The sequence below is a fragment of the Mus caroli genome, unplaced genomic scaffold (genome assembly GCF_978045245.1).
Source record: "Mus caroli unplaced genomic scaffold, Mus_caroli_1 scaffold_1, whole genome shotgun sequence".
Taxonomy (NCBI): domain Eukaryota; kingdom Metazoa; phylum Chordata; class Mammalia; order Rodentia; family Muridae; genus Mus; species Mus caroli.
Genome location: NW_028227256.1, coordinates 60,417,324 through 60,436,086, shown reverse-complemented (window position 1 = coordinate 60,436,086; position 18,763 = coordinate 60,417,324). Strand labels below are relative to the sequence as shown.

Genomic DNA, 18,763 nt, shown 5'->3' with positions numbered 1-18,763 from the left:
CTCTATTGACAGCAATGTCTTACAAGAAGTATACCAAATATATCTTTGAGAAAATATTCATTAACTTCAAATAGTTTATTACAGCCTATAAATATTCAATCCAAAACTCACTTAGAAATTGACAATTTAAAAGGCAATAATATTGCCATACAAAAGCAACATATATATGGCGTCTTTGCTATGGCACCTATTAAGCCTGCATCATCATAAAAAACTCAACTGTGGAGCACAAATAATGTGGCCCGAAAAGGCAACCATTTCAAGGTTAGACTGCATTTCAAGGAATATGCTCTGGCATCGAAGGGGTAACAGCTAATTGCATAAACTTTTTCCTCTCTATGGAAGAAGAAGGAAGGGCCCCCAGGGAAGGAGATGGTTTCGTTGGCATCAGTGCAGAACAATGGTAGGACAAAAAATTCCCAGTGTCTGGCCTGAGCAAAGACAGTAAGAAAGAAAACTCTCACCACTGCTACGATGCCTACTGGCAATGGCCTACATAGTGTGGGAGTCTCCTGGAAACAGCAGTGGTGCCAGGTCTCAGGCCACGTGTGCACAAGTGCCCACCAAGGAAAGACAAGGAAAGTAATGGTGCTTATCTACCACTTGGCGACTCTTCTGTTTAGGCATTGTAACTCTGAATTATTTAAAAAAAAAACAAAAAACTCTGTTGACTCTACAAACAATATGCTACAAATTTATTACCATAAACTAGCATTTATAAGTTCCTTAAAATGTAAATGGATGACTGAATTGATTTTCGCTGGCTGCTTCAGGTAGACCATCTGCTTTTATTCTAAGTATATTAAAAGATTAATGCCGCCACCAAACGCAGAAGCTTTTAGTCATGGGATTCCTGTAAGGGTTAATAAATACAAGTAGCTAATACATTTCACTTTTCTCCCCAACCTTAAATTAAAAATTAAAACATAAAGTGAATTAGCACTGTCAGTTTCAAAATATCAGACAATTAATTATTGAATTTATACTAAGTGCTTAGCCTAAAAGACCAGTACCTGAGAGACTGTGTCTCTAATGATTATATATGCAGCCATTTTTGCATTGGGCATACATCACATGCAAGAGTAATGCAGACTTACCCTGTTTCTTCCATGATGCAGCCGCCCCAGGACTCTATGCATTCACATTCTAGCTCAACGAAACAAGAACAACAAAGGGGGTGAGGGGAGACAAAGTCACAGCTTCAGTTTGCACCACTTCTTGCAAAACTTCCTCAATAAAGAGTGTCAAGACTCCTTTATGTCCCTTAGTTCAATGGGTTCTTACGCCTGGAGTATAGATTGCTTCCTAAGGGGGAAAACAACCTTGGTCCTCTCTTCATTTTTGTTACTCAGTTACCTTGATTAGATTTCTAAAATTCAACGTTTATTTGAAGTACCATTGGCTAGAAACAAAAAGATGAATTCTAGTCCATCTTTTAATCAAGGAGAGAGTCCCATAGAGAAGACACTCAGCTTTCTTTTTTTTTTGTGTGTGTGGGGGGGGGCAGGGTGTCTGCTTTAGAATGGAAGTGATGTCTACCTATCTCCCAGCATGGCTTTAGGGCTCAGATAGCTGGCATTCCCAGACAGTCTGTATGAATACAGCACAATGTCACTGAAGTCCTTCAGACACAGGCCAGCTAAAGAATAAAATTCAATTTGCTGGAGTCAGGGCCAGGATCAGCCAGAGAAGTGGAACAATCTCATCCCAGTCTACTTCACCATTCAGTCCAATAACAGCTCAACTGACCCCAGCACTGGCCTCCAGGACTTTCAACTAAGTTACAGAACTCAATGTTCTTCTTCCCGAGTCTGAGCTATCTGGGTCAGTTTCTGAAACTTTAAAGTGAGGTGGCCACTTCCTTGAGAAAGCACATAGTCTGAGCAAGATTTTAGTAAATGAAAGTTTGTGGAGATTATGAGAATGTTGCTGGGTGCTTGTCATGACTGTGCGTACTTGGTCCTTAATGACATAAAGGGACTCAGGAGCATGGATGCGGATGTCCTTCCACTTCTCCACAGTACTACCTATCAGTCACATAGAGGACAGCATGCGAGATAATGCACTTTTCTTTTCTTCTCTGGGAAGGCCTGGGTGGGAAGAGAGGGTTTTTTCTCCTAGCTCTCAGGACAATGTATAATGAGAGAGTGAGGATTTCAGCTTATTTTCTCATTAAATGAACAATGGATGAACGTGCTGCTCTTTTTCTCCACCAGGTCCCATTGTGATGCTTTGCTTTCTACCACAAAATGTACCAAGATTATATTTGACTACCGTGCTCACACAAAGGGGACTGTAATTTGGGTTGGATTTTATCCTGATTTTAAAAGAAATGAGATATGGACTTTATCCTGATTTTAAAAGGAACCAGATATTTCCATGGGTTTCTAAATATCTGACGTTCCCTCAGTCCTCAGCCCACTTGAAAAGTTAGTCCTACCCTTCCTTCTCTCATCTGTTCAATGGAAACAGTGGCCTCAACAGTCCCTTGCCTTACTTTGGTGCCACATGGGTCAGGGGCCATGGATGAGCTCCTCTTGGACCTACCTGCACCAGAGGACAAATGTGTCCTGCGCCCACGCATCTGAAGCTTAAAGGGCCAGCAGCAGGCTTTGCTTAGGGGAGACAGGGGCTCACCTTCTGGATATGACCTTGTGGGTGAGTGTGGTTAGCATTTAAATATGAGCTCCTTGTATGCTGTAGATCTCATTCCCAATGCACTGTATCTGTGATAATCTCTCCACAGAGCTATATCTGTCATTTTGTGTCTATGCTCAAATGATTAAATCTCTGGAGAATATATGCGTACCACTACCATGCCACCTCGTCCCAACGTTCTCTATGTAAGACAGAGCTGACGGAGGATGGGCTTATGAATTTTGAAAGAGAAATGTATTCCCCTCCAATAGCCTAATAATGATCTCAAAATGTTCAAGATTATTTTTTGAGGCATGAGATGCACTATGATTAAACCACGGTGGCACAGAAATAAAGTATTCTCGGTGACTGGGCATGCGTAATACACACAGAACAACAAGGGGACTGGAGTAAGAGGTCAGTGTACATACTTGGCTTCCTGCTCGAAGGTTCCCACTGGATTCCAAGGTTTTGAGCCAGGCTCTGTGATAATACTTGTGCCACCGCCATTGGAAGACCATACTGGGTTTTCGGAGTTGAAAATGTGTGGGAAACATTTGAGAGAGTACAACAAAGCCAGTTATTACTTCTTCATTGTTATCAATCTCATTTCAAGCTCCTTAGAAGAGCCTTAAAATATCTATAGATGGTGTACACCCTTTAAATCATTTCTCCCTTGAGACTGTGCCCCACAAGCATCTTTCAGAACAGGAAGTTTTCACATGGGAACAGAAAATAAAAGTGAGTAAGACTGTGCTCCAACTCAACATATTCAAATATGTCAAGAAAGATCTCCCAGTGCCTAAAAGCATTCTCAAGTGAGACTGACGAATAAGACCTATTCCAGTGCTTGCCAGGATTTTGAAATAGTTGGCTGGGCTTTGGAGTGCTTCTTTCAATTAAAAATTTTGTGATAAAGGTACCCAAACAATGATTCTATAAAAACATTTGTTTTAATCCATACCAAGCTTAATTAGAAGACATAAAAATGAAAATTTATATAGGAAGACAAAATATAATCTGTAAAACTTTTATTTAAATGAGCTAATTCTAAACAGGAAAGCATTAAAAACTTAAAAAAAAAAAAAGAGTCACAGGAAAAAAGATTGATAAGTTGATAAACACTTAACATCTCAACTAGAGACCTAAAAATCTCTGAACCAATTTTCAGGTGATGTTTGTACCATAAGAGTACAAAACTTCCATGGTGGTATGCAAAGCTGACAGTATGAACTCAGGGCTTCATTTACTGATCTGAACCACTCACACTACTACATCCCTAAAGTCATTGTTGAAGACTTGCAGGAGAACAGTTATACACGGGGCCTTAATGAAGAATGAAATTAGTTGCAAAGACGGAGCTCTAGTTACAGAAATCATGGAACTTACCTCATTCACACCAACCCCTCTTATTCGAGAACACACACCTCCAAAGTAACTCAGACTGCTTCTCTTATAATGGAACGTCACGCGCCTTAAGAAAACAAGGTACTGTCAGAAAACACCACATACACACTCCTAAAACATGAATTCTCCCACACCCTAAAAGTCACTGCCAACCAGAAATTAAAAAACAAACCAAAAAACCTGTATTTAAATAGATTTCCATCTATGCTGTTATAAACACATTGACTCTTTTTCTACTAAAGAATATCTATTGCTGATTATTATAAATTGATAAAAGCTGAAAGAGGAGGTGGGCAACAGGTAAAAGTAAGACAGAAAGAGGGACTGTGTTGCTTGGTTTGATTGCAGGACAGAACCATGGTGGAAGATGAAAAAAACGGCCATGAGGGGGGAAGAGGAAAAGTGGGAAGAGAGGATGAATCTCTTCCTTAGTGACAGAAACACACCTGCATTCAGTAGTTGTCTAAAAAAAAGGTGTTTTCTAGACGTCCTACAGCTAGGTGTGCTCACATGACGATGATCTAGCCAACATGTGCGAAGCAAACGCACACAAGCTTTCAAGAAACCTGCTTTACAGATGCTGTCCTTATAGAAGGAGCACCCTCTTGCCTCTCTCCACGCCAGGCCCTCCTGCTGCCTGTAGAGAAAGCAACAGTACCAGGGGAACCTTGGGTTGTGCTTTGGACCTTAAGGAGATAGCTGCTCTGTGCTTGGACAGTAACGCTGGAGGCCACTGAACCAAGCAAGCCTCCCAGCCCTGGAATTCTACTTCCATAAATCCAGAAGGGGAGCAACAGCAACTCTGCGGAAGTCACCGCCCCCTGTATGAGGGCTAACGGATACAACAAGGGACTAAAGATCAACGGCGAGCCGAACTGCAGTAAGAGCCTGAAGGAGCACGTACGAGATGAGGTGGACTGCGTCAGCGTGCTGTTTGATTCGCTGCCGGTACTTGGAGAACTCATGAAGCATCTGCACCGGGTTGATGGTGATGTCAATGTGATCCTTCTCGGTCCAGGTCTCCACAGCCACCAGGACAACCCTAGTGTTGAGCTGTTCCTTGTAAATCTGGGGGTATACAACAGGACAGGTGCAGGAGGAAAACACTGGGTCAAACATGCACAATCAGTGAGTCAGTCAGCGGAAGGGAGGTGGGGGGAGGGGAGAGAACATGGGGTCAGAATTAGCTAATCATACAGAATCGGCTTCCGCTTTCTCTTTTCCAAGAGCCAAAATAAAGAAGAAAAAAAAAAAATCACACAACTCTGTATTCTCTACTCTCCTCAAAGAGATTGTCTCCACCCTCAGCTCAGAATTTTCAGTTGCCTGGCATATTATGAGAATGTAGGGACGTCAAGGTACTCAAGTCAGGACCTGCACTGTCAACAGGGCCCAGCAAAATAACCTTTCCAAACCCCAGAGGAGACGACAAGCCGGAGCCTGACACAGAGACTCTAAGTGTAATATAACCTGCAGGCTTGGGACAGTTCATCAAACAGTATAGCTGCCTTGCTACACAATATAATAACTCTCAGAGTGAATCACAGAGCTGAGGCCAAGTGCGGGGGCTGGGGGCACAGATCTGAGGCACCAATCTCACTCTCACTTCCGAGTGGCATCACTCAATTCACATCTTGTTATTCTTCTGTTCTCAATACTTTGGACCAAATAAATAACTCACAGAATTAAGCAACTTCAAGGAGAGCTGCCAAGTTGCCTCGCTTTTAAACTATATAAGAAAATAAATGAACGGTCTTTGAAGACAGTCAATAAAGAAATTAGCATCAAATTGAAGCTATAATGGCTGTACACAAAAATGAGTTAAGTATAATATATTTCTGCAATGGACGATCAGCTCCAGGATTTTATAAGTATAACATAAACTAAAAATTAAATTTTGCAAAGTATGATTTTATTCAATCACATAAAAAAATGACTAATGCAGAGATGCTGCCTAATAAATAGCTTTTGCAGGGGAGAAGATGTGTTTAAGATTCTCTTTTCCATATCCAGTTATAGGTTTCCTGTGAGCAGATTGACAAGGGCTGAAATTAAAGAAAAGTAATAAGGCAGATGTAAACCGGCTCTCAGGGGTTCAACCTTAATTTTATATTACATATTCTATGCACATCAACTCATATTACAATTTTGTCAGCTGTGCCTATGAGGCACATAACATATGCTAGGTGCACAAAATATGTTATGAATATTTACATGACGGGTGGTTTGGGGCTGTTTAAAAGGCAGATCTTCAGAGTGAGCAGCATTTAGATGCTTGGCAATTTATTAAAAAAAAAAAAAGATTTTTTTTTCACAGTCAAGAGGCACCATACAATAAATACAAGATAAAAAATATATTTAGCTTAACAAAGTAGCACTTCACATCAGAATATATAAATTAATTTATGCAACTCAATTAATTATTTATTGGAATACAATGTATAAAACTCAGCTCTGGGTTGTTGCAACCTAAGGCAGGAAACATGAAGAAAATCTAATCGATCATTCTCTGGAATTTATGAAATGGCATAAGGGGAAAGCCCATCACTAGTGAGGACATGTAGGGCCACACCCCTCTGAAGGAAGGAGCCATTTCATTGTCTCAAAGCATTCTGTGTGGCAATGACACCTAATTTTATCATCTAGAATACTAGAAAGTAAGTCTGAGGCATTCCACCCTGGGAGAACTAAGATAATAAATCCACAGTCTGGAGATTTCCATCTATCTAAATCCTCTTAACACACGCTGCCTCAATCCATTAGGACTTCTCTACTTACGCAAAAATATTTAGGAAAAGCTCAAGTAGTTATTAATAAAGCCTCATTTACTGAGAATAATTTCCAGGCCTTACGGTCTTTCTCTGCTGCACTTTATCCCCCACGGACTCTGATAATAACAGAGGCAATGCTATACAATTACTGTGGGTTAATAAAAATTTCTCACTGTTTAAGGAGGTAGCGATGCTAGCTACTCTGATTTGCTCATTAGATACTGTACACATGTATCAAATTATATCACTGCACCCCACAGATACGTGGAATTAAAATGATAATTAATGAAAGTCAATATGCTTAGAAGAAAGAAACAATGCCAAAGCTTCTTGGGAAGTCTGAGAATTCTGAAGCCCAGATGGCACTTTCTTACAAAGCTCTCCCTCCATCCAACAGCTTCTTCGCCAGGGGAACGTATGAATACATTGTTTTCATTTCATCCAAGAAATAGCCAACATTATCACTGAGCATAGAGAAAGAGATATGAACCATGCTTTTTGGATTAATGAAAAGAAGTTTCAAGGAAACCAGGCTACTTACAGAATCTACAAGGTTGACCACAGACTTTGCAAAGTTGTTGGTATGCGCGTGAGAAGAGCGGTGCTTCTTATACTGGGGGGAGGGGGGGAGAGAAGATGGACCAGTCACTTCCAAGTTCTTATTGTCCTCGATATCAAAGATTTCATATTAAACAGAAATGCTAGAAACGTGGCTCAAAAGATCAGAAACTGGTTTGCGCCAAGCTGGACACAGTGATGCTGGCTTTTGTTTGTTATTTTTTTTGGTTTTGTTTTCTTTTCCTTTTCTTACCACACAAACCCAGGCAGGAAAATTGTAAAACATGTCCCATGGCCTGAAGGAGCCTATAGTTGTATACACAGAAACTCTGTCCCTCGAAGTCAACTTTTAATTCAGTCTAAACAGCTACTATTCGGTTCTTTTGCTTTCATAAAAATGAATCTTTACCATTTACAAAGGGCTTAGACCAAAAACTCATCTCCTCTGAACAACTTTCTTACTTTAACCTCAAGGCCAAGCACAAGTGAAAGCCATTTCCTATCATGCAGCGCTTCGTGTAGCCTTGTCCATGACGGGGCGTATTTGTTCTGCTTTTAGTAAATTTCCCACAGAGGATGCCACTCCTAGAACAAGCCTTTATTCTAGATAACCAAAGCTAAAGATGAGGCAAAAAAGAAAAGGAAGTATGCAAACAATAACAGTTGTGTAAAACTATTTAAGAAAATCATTCTATATGTCAACCTGGAACTGTGGTGGGCTTCTATAATCCCAGGGCTTGGGACACTGGGTAGGAGAATCCCTTGTGCCCAAGAGTTAAGGACCTGCACTAAAGAAATCTCAAGAACAGAACAAAACATCTAGGGACATTGGTTTGGGGTTGGGAGAAGTTGCTGTTTGGAGGAGTCACAGTGTGAGACTTCATACTCCACCACTGTACAGCGAGTGCACTACCATTGGACGCAACTCCTCACTAAGGAGTCAGACACTTTACTCAGCATACATTGACGAGGAAGAGGAGACATTTGACAGCTTAAGTCAGTGGTAGGAACCCCATGCTCTGGACCGCTCCATGAGGCTATTGTTCTTTCTACAACCAGTAGGTAAAAGAAAAACATGGTTTAAACTGGTGACTCTTTCGTACCATGTGTTTGAAACTGGTTTTCAACTGTACTTATTAAATCTCTTGTATCTTTCAGAAAGATTAAGAATATTTAATACACAATAAAAATCATGTTTTTTTTCCCTCTTCAATAATCCTAGATCCTTCTCAAAGTCCCTACCACTGAATACCACCACCATGTGAATTTGAGAACAGTTCCTAACACATGAATTTCAAAAAGCACTTTGGAACCAGCCCAGTAACTTTGAGCTGTGATTTAGAGGTGTCTATTCAGTACCAAAGAAAAGACGCCAAGGTCACAGGATGAAACTTGGAAGTCTAAAGCTCTAAAGGAAGGGCTCAGAGATCTTAAGTCATGATCCTACATAGAGCTTGAAACTGGAAGCTGTCAATCAGGAAGAGAGCATGCGACAGAGCCCTGAGCCAAGTTCCCAAACATGATCTAAGGGGTCAGATATTAAACAACTATAATAGCAGAGAGAGAGGAATTACTATGTCGCAGAAACCAGAAGAGCTGAAAACTGTTCTCAAATAATGATGATGATGATGATGGTGATGGTGATGATGACCGTCATCTGTATTCAGTGATGGTAAGAGAGAAAACGAAGGGCAGAACGAGGCTGGGGAGGAAGCTCATGACAGAGTACTTGCTGAAGAAGCAGAAAATCTTGTGTTTCCAGCCCCACAAAGAAAACAACACTCACTAGGCACCCAGGATCTATGAGAAACTATGTCCCCCGCACAACAAATATCCACTCCTCACAACTCCATGAAGGGAGCTCTATTATCCTCAAATAACTTATCTGGGATTACGGGGCTGAAACCAAAGTTTGTCCTACTCTGGGCTAGAAGAAGAAATTAACTTATTCAGTTAATAATTCTTATGAGATAACTATAAACTATTGCTTACTATATAGCCCTCCCCCAAAAGTCAAGATTATTGATGAAAATCTGTAATTTGTTCGGTCCATTAAAAAATACAGTGGTTTTTAAATAAGGAAAACCAAATGAGGTTTTAATTGAAAACCTATTTGAGTCATTGCTGATTTGCACCTTATTGGTTCATATTTAATAACGCGGCAGCAATGCAAGCAAAACACTTGCTTTACATGCACTTTAAAATATCTCAACCAATTTTTTATTAGACAGTTTTTAATATTTATTTTTAGCTTAAGCAGCTCAAAGAAATGTTTGCAGACTTTTATCAAGCTATAATTGCTCACAAATTAGGTTCTGCCAGCTAGGTACCAAGACGCTTTCTACAAATTTGAGAGTTTTTTTTTCTTTCTTTCTAATTGAAAGCCTCTGATAATTGGGCTGCTTGTTCAAAACACGAGAGGTGCAATTTTTCAGGCGGCCAGTATTAGAGAGGGAAGCTCGAATGCAAATGTAGGCAAAATGTTTCCATTTCCTGCATGAATGAGAACTAATTTGGCAAATAAAGAAAAATGTGCGAGCTCCATTTATGATAAAACTTACCTTCACATTTTCTGATCACTGAAAACCATTTCCATTTAAGCCGGCAAATTGGCTTTCACTTCCTGGATAAATGAGCCCCTTAAGAAATGTGCCCTTTAGAAAACAATTAAAGCTGAACCTTATTTTCAACCCAAAGGTAAGAATTATAAAACCCCGCTGGCTCGTACAGTACAAACACCGCGAGATGGGGCTCCTCGGTGGGGTGATTATGCTAAAGCCCAGCAGCAAATCTCCAGACACTGGAAATTGACGTATTCACTTATCCTAGCTCGGTCTGCTTGCGGCACCGAGGTGCAGTATTCTGCTCTCTAGTCATTTATTGCATCTTTGTACTGATAATATTTTAAAACTTCATTTAATAAAAAGATTACCTAAAAGGGGGGGCTTTTCTCAACTCCTATGAGGGGGTCTTAAAAATGAATATTTATTTGGGATGACTATAGGACAGGATGTAATCTGGTTTTATAGCAAAGGGATTATTTAGTGCTATTAGCCCAAAAGAATATTCTTCAAATGCTAGAAACTCCCCGGTAGTTTTGTTCTATCTGGGGCATTATCACCATTCAAAAAAAATCAAGGTTTGTTATTTGTTCATTTGCAATTTTAAAGTCCAACACCACCCAAAATTTATCAATAAAATATGCTCAGTTTTCATTCGCTATACTACAATGAAATGAAAACTCAAACGCTGTTCATTTAAAAACTTGGATTTCTTTTTTAATTAGAAGATGTGGGCTGGTGAGTGGTTTGGTGGGTAAAAGTACTTGTCAGGCAAAGCTGACGACAGTTCAATTGTCTAAACCCATATTAAAAAAAAAAAAAAGCCAGAAGTGTGCCTGCAATCCCAGCACCCTGATGCTCAGATGGGAAATGGAGATAGCTAGCCTAGAGAACAGCATAGCAGAAACAGGGGCCTCGGTACCTCTGACCTCCACACTACGCATGCCTACAACCATACACATCATACACACAAACACACAATAATAGACTGGTGTTTAAATACATGTTTAAAACAACTTAAATTAAAAGGCACAGTACCCCAAATAAGATGATGATTTTTATCACAAAATATGTAGTATAAGCAAATAAGGTTTTCTTTGCAGAGAACAATATTTTTGAGAATGGTGCTATTGCATTATTTGTTCAATTGGGTAGGGTGTGGCACTATCTCCTGTGCCTGCTCTCGCCTGTGCTACTGCCCACCTCTGACTCATACACACACACACACACAGAGTAAATAACAGAATGTTCTCAACTACTCATCTGGAAGAGCTGCACTCTGCAGTTGTATATATATGTTGTGTATAGATATGATACAGTTATCTATACATCACAAGATTTATATAATGGATGTTAGAAAAAAGCTCAGGCTTTTAAAGACATAATTTCACAACTTGCCACAATCATCAGGTTTGGAAAGTAGTTAGAAAATTCTTAGTCAGAAAAGCGGTTCAGATGAAGAGAGCCCCACCAACACCCTTCAGAAATTCAGATTTAAGCCTTTTTTAGTGCAAGTCGACACCTGAACATTTGGTTTTCCTTACCAGGGAACAATTCTAAGTTATATGTAATTCCAAAAACAAATGTTCCTTCTTACTTTTATATCTCAAAGAAGTTATTTAAAGGCTGATACAGAAAATTAAGTCTGTCTACAAAAAATAAAAAGAATTCCACAGGGTAAGAAAATAATTTTCAGCACAACTGAACTATTGCTTAGTAACTAATAGTAATTAGTTTAAATATCTATTAAAGTAAAAGACTCAAGTGAAAATTTAAATATCCATTATCCTTTTGTAATGTACAGTTTCAAGGATTTCTCTGGGATAACTGAGCTGAATGGAATTTCATAATGTCAATTTAGTACAAAGTACAACTTTATCATAGAGTTCACTAACTTTGATTTCCCTAAAATAACAGGGACTTAATGAAGCTTAATATTGTATTCTAATATTTTATTTTACCCATACCTGACTTTTAAGCATGGTGTCTTTAAAAATACAACTCTACTTCCATAAAATCAACTACTCTCAATGAGCAATGTTTCAAATTAAACTGCACAGCTGTGACAAAATAATCATTAGCTGAATGAGATTGGGATTGTGGCCGTGGTGGGGCCAGATGCAAAAGGCTCAAGGGAACCACTTGGCCACATCCATGCCTAGCTTCAGTTAATGGTCTCACTTCAGTAGCTTGACAGACCAGAGATGAGTTAGCACTGGAGAAGTGTATCTGAGAGGTTACCAGCACACCTCCGGAACTGAGCGCAGTAGTGCACAGCCTTGAGCCAGGATGCTCAGGTGCTGACAATGGAAGTGGCTAAGCAGAGAATAGACACAAGTGAGTATGGTGTTTCTGTCCGTACTTCTCTTAAGCATCACTGGAGTGCAGCGCCTATTACTCCCATGGGTGGAACAGAACATTATTTGTATTATCAATATTTAGTCGAAGAAACCACTCATTTAACATGGTCTCTTGAGACAGATGTTTCATTTGTTTGTTTGTATGTGAAGTGCCAGAGTATGGAACCCAGAGCCTCATGAGTGATTTTTTTTTTCATCACAAAAGCATGGGATAGAATACTGAACCAGTGGCCACGCACACAAATGTGAAAGGTAGAGAGCAAGGACTTTAAACATGGATGAGTGAAAAGCATCATATTGGTAAATCTACCCATTATAAATCTCTATTAAAGAGGTAATTTTAGAGCTGTCAAAATTCCATATTGTTACTGTCTCTTCTTCATCTAGAAACACGGCACTCATTTAGAACCACCAAATGATTGTGTCTAAACATCTGGACTTTATTAAGTTACAAACAATAGTTCACTCAAAGTAAAATGCATTTCTTGTTCAACAAGCTATCTGTGCTTCTGTGCTGGTGGTTCGCATGAGAATGGCCCCCACGGCTCATATCTCTGAATGCTTGGTCTTTAGCTGGAGGAATTGCTTGGGAAGGATTAGGATGTATGAGCTATTTGGAAGAAATGAGTCACTGAGGGTGAGCCCATGCTAGCCCCTCCTCTCTCCCTGTCTGTCTGTCTATCTATATGTCCTTCCACCTGTCTCAACCTCTACTGCTCTAGCACCATGCTTGCCTGCTGCTCCTGTACTTTGCTACCCACCACATGGATCATGGACTCACCCTTTGAAGCTATAAGCAAGGCCCCAATTAAATGCTTTCTTTTAAAAGTTGCCTTGGTCATAGTGTCTCTTCACAGCAATAGAACAGCAACTAAGACAGCTATGATTCTATATTCTTACCGTCTTGTGATCATTAACAATCATAAGCTCCAAATACTTCATTTCTTCAAACACACCACGAGATGGCTAAAGCAAATTTAAAATGCATGGTTAGAACAAGGGTTGATATAAAGTAGTATCTCTAAGCCTTTCTGGACTCTTCATTGCCTGTTGTATAGATATCCAAAAAAGATGCCTGGTAAAGCAATTGCTCATATGTGACTATAAAGTGCCACTGAACAAAGAAGAAGCTAGAGAAACACAGCGTCACTATTGCCACCTGCCAAAATGAGAAATAAGTCATATGGTTTCTGTGTGGCTTTCCAGGTAAAATTACTCTAAAGGAAAAGGCATGGCATGATAGTTAAAAATAAATACATTTCCTTTTCTACAGTAATAATGATAAAATATTCACATTTACTTAAAATGTCAAAGGGAATTCACTTTAAATTCATCTCAAGAGAACAGCAGGCACCTCTGAAATCACATCAGGGTGGTCAATAAGAATTAGAGGTCTGGGATAAAAGGCATCTGACAGAGTTCCAATTTCCAGCCCCTCACAGGAACAAATGCCGACAGATAACACTTTAGGACTAAAGACTATTTTACTTCTCAGTCACACGTATCCTCTCACAGCTGAAAAGGTAATGATGAAGGTTCTTCCTCATTGTGTATTGAGAAACAGTTCAGTATGGGGTAGACTGCAGTGAAAGGAAAGGCGCATAAGCCAACTGCATCTTCAAGAGTAAGCAAAGTTCTAATTAAGTGAGCGTAAAAATTGTATTCGTGATTACCATAATGCCAGTGTACACTATGTAAGAAGATGATTCAAACTTGAACTAACTTTTAGATTGCGGGGGGGTGGGGGGAGTCTAATTCATTTAACACACATACACACAAAATACATTTAACTAAGTATTATCTAAAATGTATAATTTGTGCTATAATTATTCATTAAGTCATCTAGTGAATTACTATGTAACCTATAAGCTACAGAATTAATTCTTGGTTACATGGCATTCACCATGTAATTACTAAACAGTCCCAATCATTACAGCCTTTTAATCTGCTACACATTTAGTTACAATGCCCCTATGTATTTATCAGAACATAAAAGGCATGCAACAGTTACTGGTTATGTGGTCTCAAGACTTTTATTTAGCCACTGTCATACTGCCAATAAAGGAATGACATTGTATCATTCTGGTCTGAATAAACTGAATAAACACATTCAGTTTCAACTTTGGAATAACAGAGTTTTTTGTTTGGAAGAAATACAAATAAACTTGATTAGCCAATTTCTTTTAACAGAAATGTTCTATACGACATTGTATTGTATAAGCCAGATTATTTTTAAAGCTGTGGTGCAGTCTCTTTATTGTTTGTTTGTGTCTTTGGTTTGGTTGTGTGTGGAGGGTGAATGCATAGGAAAGTCAGAAGTCAACTATTGGAATCAGTTCTCTCCTTCCTTCCGCCAGGCGGTCATGAGGATGAAGTTCAGGGTACCAAGCTTCAATTATTTAGCCATCTTACTAGTCCTATTGTGCTTTTCCATTGGGTGGGGGGAATATCCTCCAATTTTCCTAAGAAAAACACATTGAAGACAGAACTAAAACAACACGTTTTTACATGACATCAGGATTCACAGGACACTCTAATCAGTTTGAATCCTTAACAGGAAGGAAAGAATAAATAGCAATGTGCTAAAAATCCTCAAGAGATGAGCTTCTCTGTGCTGTTTTTTGTTTTGAAGGGGAAAGTTAAGATGGAGTGTGGGGAGTGAGAAGGAGCCCTGCCTGTGGCCCGAGGCTGCACTCACATTGACTGCTCTTTTCCTTCTTCTTAGCCATTGTAATTCAGGTACCAAAGGCCACTGGTCACTGCCATCTGTGCCTGTGTAAGAGGGAAATTAACATCAAATGGATGTGGACAGCATTCCATTGAGAATAGTCTTCAAATATTACACGAAGGAACAGTGCCATTAATAATGAATGTCATCACAGAGCCCAAACAGCCTACAGTGAAACAGTGCATTGATTGTTCAACATTTCACACTCACAAAGACAGTTCAAACGCGATTTTCCTCTCTTCATGAAAAAATGTGAGTTGCCCAAGGTTGATGGTTATTTGACCTACAACCGTTTAACTATAGCCTAAGAACTTTTATTATGTGTGCCCAATTTACTTTAGACTTTAAAATGATACGTGGCATAAGGTTCTGTATAAATTATGGAAGATTCTGGGCATTAGTATATAGAAATAGTATCTCACATGCCTGCAGGAAACCAAAAGAAGCCTTTGCCAACATCAGCATACTAAAGATGCTTCTGGGCAGGGTGACTGGGGGAGGTAATGAAGAAGGGCTGGGGAAGAGCAAACCAGAAAGTCTGGTTTAATGCCTGGCCCTGCAGTAATCATTTACATTTGGCCACACTCAGGTTCCAAGCCCAGCTACACGCTGGCTGGCGCTTCATTTGTCATCTTCACTGAAGCAATTCTCCATGCCTCATCCCACGCAAGGCACAGCTGAGGCTGCACTCCCCACCCACACAGCCGACCCAAGTTCTCAGACCAATTTCCCTCCTGAACAAGCCTGACCGTCTACAGAGGTCTGCAAGACACAGCCCCACACATACCACAGCTATTTTAATGAAGACTTACTGAGATTCTTCATCTGCTTAGAATACTGTCCTGCCAAGGTTTTCTGGATTATGTGCGGTCGGCCTGTGCTTTTCTGAAACAAAAGACAATTGCAGGAAATGAAAAAGTAAGACACGAAGACACCTCTATGACTCCATGGAACTGTGCTTGCATAACGCTGCTTCTAATATCCTTCCTTACACGGGGACATGACATATTAGAAGGAAGATGGGATGCCTTGTTGAACCTTTAATTTTAAATGAAGAAGAGCCCTCCAAGGGCTCCACTTTAGATGAAAGCACTCTTTTGTCAGGTGCTCTGGAATCTCAGCTTCTCTCAAAGCCCCACGTGGGAAATGCATAGGAAAGGACTGCCTGTCCACCGGCATGATAACCTTAGTGCTTTAGTACAATTTTAAAACGTAAAATTTGAAAAGATGAAACTGCAATTTTCTCATCAATTTGTAAGTGATTTTAAAAATGATGACATCCGTAGTTAATTACAGCTGCAAGGCCAGGCTGAATATACTCATATATCACTGGTAACATGGTTTGAGAAAGATTTTTAATGATTTCCATAAGCAACCTTGAAAATATTCATATTCTTTGGCCTAGAAATTACATGGGCTCGTTACATTATTAGGAATGGAAGTGGCATTAAGAGCTGAGGGCTCAGTTTCTGCCAAGCAGTGTTGACGTTGACGTGTGCATTGTCTGAATTATTCCCAAGAAGTCCATGTCGTCTGGATTCTACCCCTGTTCTAGGTTGCTTTCTGCCACTGTGATAAAACACTGACCATTACAAACTTAAGAGGGAAAGATTGCATTCCAACTTGCAGGATACAGTCCATTATGGAAGAAAATGAAGGCAGGAACTCAAGAAGGAACCTAGAGGCAAGAACTGAAGCAGAGGCTGTGGAGGAACGCTGCTTACTGGCTGGCATCCTCTGGCTTGTCGGCTACCTTTTTTATACGGCCCAGGGATACCTATTGTATCCCACCTGTGTAAGGATGGTGCCACCTGCAGTGGGCTTGGCCATCGTACATGAGTTAGCAATAAGAAGATGACCCACAGACACACCCAACAGGCCACTCTGATGGAGACAGGTCTTCAGCTGAGGTTTCTCTCTTCTTGGGTGAGTCAAGTTGACAAGCAAGATCAACCATCACATTTCTACTTAACGAATAAAAATACTGAGATTCAGAAAAATTAGAATTGGGTTAAGTTGTGCTATTAATCAATCAATTTATCTAAAATATACATGGAAATATGCAATGGGAAAATTGTGTGAATACTAGCTAAAAGGTGATAAATTTTCTTTGGGGATGGTATGATGGATAATTACTAGTTAATTAAGTGGTTGTTTTGCTTTTCAAAATTTTTTAACATATTACTAGATTTTGTGGCTTTTGCAATATTGATAATTGAACTCAGAGTCTCATATATACTAAATTAGTTCTGTTCCACTGCCTAGCCTGTTTTCTGGGGGCAGGGGGGGTGTTATTATTTTGTTTGTTTGTTTATTTGTTTTGTTTTATTTTTTGAGACAGGGCCTCACTAAGTTTCCCAGGTTAGCCTTGAAGTAAGCCTTCTGCGTCAGCCTCCTGAGCAGCTGTGATCACAGGCATACAGTACCACACTCAATTAATATATTAGTTTTATAATCATAAAAGCTTTTTAAAAGGTCTTTCTTATTAGATTTGATAGAAAACAATATTTAAGAATATAGCTAATTGCTTTCTACTTGCAATAGAATGTGAATTCTCACTGGAACTATCCTGTCTATACAAGAGTTGGGATCAAAATCCAAATTCTATCTAATCAGTTCTTTATTCTGGAAACTGATAAAAAGACACCTAGCATCGTGATATTTACCCCTGAACCTGCAACAGGATTTTCGCTGCTAATTTAAAGATTCAAGTTCTGCTCGCTTGCCCCCACCCACAGTGAGAATGAACAAAAGGGAGGCAGTAGGAGGCAGGCAGGGAACAGAAGATAATACGCACATAACCACCAGCCCCCAGCAGTATAATTACAGCTATAACAACTAAGTGCCGATTCCTCAAACATTTTGATAATACGAGTTTATATGTATATAAACCCTTTTAGCAGTTCAACAGACACTGCAACACATTTATGAATTCACCCCGTCTGCAAAAATTGTCATATTATGGATGCACTGGAAATTGCCCCATTTACACTTTCTTAAAATGCGAAAGCTTAGAGAACTATTTTGGACTTTTTGTTGTTGTTTTCCTTTGGGGGTTTCCTTGGTGAGGGAGGTAAGGGAGCAGTTACTCAAAGCCAATAGTCAGGTGTTTTGCTGAATGTCTGAATGTCTTTCTGGCAGTTTTGCCATAAGATGGTTATCTGCCTGCCCACGGAACAGGGAGCACATTTTACGCATCAAAATATCCTAATCAAGGCTAAATTGTCGTCACTCTATGGAAAGTTTTAAAGTTATTCATCAAAACCCACACAGGTTTGTTCAAATATTGCAATCACCATGTATAATAAATATTTTTTTCTGTCTCGAATTTGAAAAGTTACCTCATAGTTTTATATATATGTAAATATAAATTTATTTTCATTTATACGTTAAATTATATATTTATATATTATAAATAAAATATATACATATATGTAATGAGTGAATTGTGTAAATAGATTATATAGATATATGTTATATATTTCATGTTATATAAATGTATATATAAATATATTGCATACATACATGTACAGACAAGAAAATAAATGCTGCTTTTTATTATCAAAAGTCTAAATGTCAGAGTTGGTGAGATGGCTCAGCAGTTGAGAAGTCTTGCTGCCCTTGCAGAAGGCCCAAGCTCAGTTTCCAGCCCCCACATGGCTACTCACAGCCACCTGTAACTCCACTTCCCGAGGCTCTGAGGCCCTTTGCTGAGCTCCTCACACAGAACACTCACACACA

General features: G+C 39.5%; 1 protein-coding gene across 3 annotated transcripts in view; it reads right to left on the bottom strand.

Annotated features, from left to right (window-relative positions):
* Positions 1-18,763, bottom strand: part of Adam23 (ADAM metallopeptidase domain 23) — a 150,149-nt gene that overhangs the window by 45,197 nt on the left and 86,189 nt on the right. For all 3 annotated transcript variants that reach the window (XM_021167059.3, XM_029477536.2, XM_029477522.2), the window contains exons 7-14: positions 15,835-15,907; positions 14,993-15,066; positions 13,195-13,260; positions 7,357-7,428; positions 4,949-5,112; positions 4,027-4,111; positions 3,069-3,159; positions 1,098-1,146 (exon numbers count right to left, since the gene is read on the bottom strand). In XM_021167059.3, coding sequence (XP_021022718.1) covers positions 1,098-1,146; positions 3,069-3,159; positions 4,027-4,111; positions 4,949-5,112; positions 7,357-7,428; positions 13,195-13,260; positions 14,993-15,066; positions 15,835-15,907 — 674 coding nt within the window. The remainder of the gene's footprint in view (positions 1-1,097; positions 1,147-3,068; positions 3,160-4,026; positions 4,112-4,948; positions 5,113-7,356; positions 7,429-13,194; positions 13,261-14,992; positions 15,067-15,834; positions 15,908-18,763) is intronic.